The sequence below is a fragment of the Sinocyclocheilus anshuiensis genome, unplaced genomic scaffold (assembly GCF_001515605.1).
Source record: "Sinocyclocheilus anshuiensis isolate Anshui unplaced genomic scaffold, SAMN03320099.WGS_v1.1 scaffold130, whole genome shotgun sequence".
In the NCBI taxonomy this organism is placed as follows: domain Eukaryota; kingdom Metazoa; phylum Chordata; class Actinopteri; order Cypriniformes; family Cyprinidae; genus Sinocyclocheilus; species Sinocyclocheilus anshuiensis.
In genome coordinates, this window is record NW_015544207.1 from 2,213,677 (window position 1) to 2,218,175 (window position 4,499).

General features: G+C 36.6%; 1 protein-coding gene across 3 annotated transcripts in view; it reads right to left on the minus strand.

Moving 5' to 3' along the window:
* Window positions 1–4,499, minus strand: part of LOC107696960 (myosin-binding protein H-like) — a 30,197-nt gene that overhangs the window by 23,436 nt on the left and 2,262 nt on the right. For 2 of the 3 annotated variants that reach the window (XR_001635141.1, XM_016497536.1), the window contains exons 2-5: window positions 4,356–4,400; window positions 4,063–4,128; window positions 2,722–2,853; window positions 1,177–1,344 (exon numbers count right to left, since the gene is read on the minus strand). Coding sequence is in view for 1 of the 3 variants with exons in the window: in XM_016497536.1 (XP_016353022.1) it covers window positions 1,177–1,344; window positions 2,722–2,853; window positions 4,063–4,128; window positions 4,356–4,400 (411 nt within the window). In the remaining 2 variants the exon portion in view is untranslated. The remainder of the gene's footprint in view (window positions 1–1,176; window positions 1,345–2,721; window positions 2,854–4,062; window positions 4,129–4,355; window positions 4,401–4,499) is intronic. The other variant, XR_001635142.1, reaches the window with a different exon arrangement.

Sequence of the window (4,499 nt, forward strand, 5' to 3'; positions counted from 1 at the left end):
TTGAAAATGTAAAGTTTCCAAAAATATATTTACATTCAATACATTTGTTTAAATTTAGTACAATTATTATAGATACATTCATTTATTTAAAATTCTTTATTATATATTTCAAAATGATATTTAATAACATAAAAATAATAAAATATTTAAAATTATTTCATAATGAAAATATAAACTTATAAGTGTAGATTTAACTAAATTTTAAGGGATAGTTCACCCCCATTCTGTCATCATTTACTTTAAGGAACATAATATTTTATATTATAAGAAAATCTGTAGTTTTTGTCAATACTATGGATGTCAATGGTAACCAAAACTGGTTTTAAAAGAATATATTTTGCTTTTAAATATCTTATTCTATGTTATGCAGAAGAAAGAAAGTCGTACAGGTTTGAAAAACATGAGTAACTTATGACAGAAATAATTTATGACAAATGTATTGTTTGCGCTTTATCTCGATTATTTATGCAATAATATATTGGCATATAATAATGTTTCACCTTTTAACAGTTAATGTAGACTCACTCTTGAGAATACTGCATTACCCTATATTAAAAAAAAAAACAGTCTTGATCCAACCAAATAATAACTGTTTTACTTGCAAGCAGTTATAACTATAGTAATAAATGCATCAAGGTCAAGATCCCCTAATGAAAGTGGTGAAGTGCAAGGGCAAAGAACCAAGCACTGAATATAAACACTTCTTGACCCCACAGTCACACTAGCAACGAAAGCAGTTCATATGATCCTTTGATAAAAAATCTTTAAAAAACACATTTATATAAGTACCTTCGCTCTATTTAGGAGACAAATGTACAGTATGTGTTTACAGTGTTTCTCAGCCGTGAGCTCAGATTGCACTGACAGCCTTAGGTCTTTATGTTTGTAATTTAAATGCTAATGAAAGCTCTTGTCGGCACAAGCCAATGGGATTTATATACCCACAGCTGTTGAACCCATTGAGGGCAAGAGAGGTAGCTACAGGCTGTAGGCCGTCCACTTCCACTGCTCCCCTCGCTGTAGGGAAACACATACTGTCATCTGAGCTCCGGCAGTAAGCCACATGAGCCAGGGCTCAGAGAATACACTCAAAATGAACACTATGAAGTAATCAGACGTCCCTTCACTTTCATCTGTCCCCCACACATGCAGGTCTAACAGTGTACAGACACTCACCCATGATCTCCCGGACGGTGACGGGCTGTGCCAGAGCGACGGGCTCGCTGCGGCCTCCAGCATTCACTGCCACCACACGAATGTTAAGTAGGTCTCCGGCTGTCAGGCCGCTAATGACAAACCGGTTGGACGTGATGAGCTCTTTATTGGCAAGCACCCATTCAGAAGCTGTATAGTGTAAAAATGGACAGATGACGAGAACCTATGAGTTTTAAATCCTCCTAGAGATCTGAACAAAGTACACTCGTAAATATAAATATATTTATATACAAGTACATATAACTGGTTATAGACTGACCAGCCCCATACAAAAATGAAATGATATATATGTTTTCCCTATTTTAAGAGTGATATTGCAGTATATGTTACCTATAATTTTCACATATGTACATTCTATGGGTAGCTGAAGATCATAAAATCACCATAGTAAAATATGTATTTGTAGATATGCATATGAGTTTTTATATGGTAGCAAACATATTTCAACATTTATATATACAACTTTAACAAAAAAATGCAAATTAAAACCACATATATACAAAGAAATCTGTATGTTTATATATGTTTTGGTTATCCATTTTTAAACACATGACATGTCTATCATTTATATTTATTATATAATATCAATGTTTATTGACAGGATTTAGGACGGATATACATGTACATGACATATATCTCAAAAATGTATTATATGTATAAACATATATTTGTATGGGTTAGATATATGTGCTATTTGAAATTGTTCCAATTTTTAATAGGTTTAATATATGTTTTTACTTCATATGACGGTATATTTCATATATGGAAATTTAATATATGTATATAATAGTAAAAAATAATAAACTTTTGACAATATAAACATATATATAATATTATAATGTTCATAGAACTTAATATAACTAGGTAATAAAGGGTAGATTTAACTGCAGTTTGACATGAACTATTATTGGAATATGCTATATTCCATGTACAATTAAAAAAATATTTTAAGCAAGACTTTTAATAGTTTTATCAAAATAATTATTTTATTTTATTATTTTATTATTTTTGCACTTAAAAAAAACTCACCACAGAAACATATCAAATCAACTAGTAAAGGCAAAAAGGTGATTATAAATTATGCATTACAGTATTTTGATAATACATTATACATTCCTAAAAATTTGAAACCTAAAATCTTGTTGTTTATAGAAAAAGCGTGTGGATGTTATGCGTCAACTACCCAGTTAAACATCAAATATGAATTTCCCAACACACTAGTGGTGATGTCAGTATACATCCACAAATCTAAATGTGGGGTGTGCAGATACGGTGACAGTTGGTTGAAAGCATCCCTTCCTAATAGGGAGACCTGGAGGAGCTAGCTATAAATCAGTCTGTGGTGACATCTCAAAGACAGGTGCTAAAACAGACTGTCATATAACCCACTTTTCTGATGACATCTGATAGTTCAACATGGTTCAATTTCAAGAAGAAGGCACGATGATTGAAACACTATCCCTCAGCCTAAAGAGCTTATCAGCAATACTGAGAGAATATACGCACATCCTTCCTTGCAGTATTCCATGGTATATCCATCCAGCCCAGAGCCAATATTCTCCGGGGATCTCCACTTAAGAGTGACTGAGGTTTCATTGACATTATCCACACTGAGGTTCTGAGGGGCACTTGTGGGCACTGCACATTCATTAGAGACATATATACAATGAATTCATAGCAGAAAAACACATGCATTTCTTTAGTATTGAAAATATTAAAAGAAGGATATGATGGATTTATTGATTGGGTAGATGGATGGATTGATATAGCAGATGAATGGATGAATAGGTGGGGTGGATTGGGAAGATTTGGTGGATGGGTGTGTGGATGAATGGGTGATTGGGTGGATTTGTGGATGGATGGGTTGTTTGGGCTGATGGATGGATGAATGGGTGGGTAGACTGGGTAGATGGATGGATGATTGGGCAGATTCGATGGATGTATGGATGGATAGAGTGATTGATTGATTGATTGTTTGGGTAGGTGGATGGATTGATAGGACAGATGAATGGATGAATAGGTGGGGTCAATTTTGTGGATGGATTGATTGGGCGAATGGATGGATGGGTGAGTTTGGGTGGATGGATGGGGATGGATGGATTGAGTGGGTGGATTTAGTGGATGTGTGCGTGGATGGACGGATGATTGGGTAGATTCATGGATGGGTGAACTGATTGGGTGGATGGATGGATGGATGAATAGGTGGGGTCAATTTTATGGATGGATTGAGCAGATGGATTGATTGGGCTAATGGAGGGATGGGTAAGTGAGATTGGGTGGATGGATGGGGATGGATGATTGGGTGGATTGGTGGATGTGTGCATGGATGGACGGATGATTGGGTGGATTCGTGGATAGGTGTATTGATTGGGTGGATGGATGAATAGGTGGGGTTCATTTTGTAGATGGATTGATTGGACGAATGGATGGATGGGTAGATGAGATTGGGTTGATGGATGGGGATGGATGGTTTGGGTGGATTTGGTGGATGTGTGCATGGAATAGACGGATGATTGAGAGAATTCGTGGATAGGTGGATTGTTTAGGTGGATGGATGGGTAAGTAAGGTTGGGTGGATGGATGGATGGATTGATTGGGTGGATTCATGGATGGATAGATGAATGGGTGGATTGATTGGGCAGATGGATAGATGAATGGGTGGATAGATTGGGTGGGTGGGTGGATGGATGGATGATTGATTGACTGAGGGGATGGATGTATCGATTGATTGATTGATTGATTGGGTGGGTGTGGGGATTTATGGGTGGAAGGCTGAATAGGATGGAGGGATGGATGGATGCTTGGGTGGGTGGCTGAATGGATGGATTTGGTGGATGGATGGTTTACCTGCTGGAGGAGGTGGTGTTGGGGCTTTAGGTGGCTCTTCTACAGGTGCAGCTTCAGCAGGAGCAGCTGATGAACAAATATGCAGGAATATTAGGATTCAGAGTTTGATTCATTCACATGCATCAACGATTTTAATGCTATATGTCAATAAAATAAAAACAACACAATCAAAGCATTTGAGAATGAACTTTATGAATTTTCTTTTTCTGAAGGGTGTATCTCACATTATAAAGCATCTGGATCCAAACTGAAATGGAATAATTAAAACTCATGACCAAACCAAAATGATTTACCCTCAGCTGGAGCATCAGTGGAGGGAGCAGCTTCCTCAGCAGGGCCTGATAGCAAATCATTAGACTTCCATTAGCGCAGTGCCACTCTGGAGATATCGCTAGATTAGTACTGCTTAGAATAAGCGTTTTTTTTTTTTTTTTTTA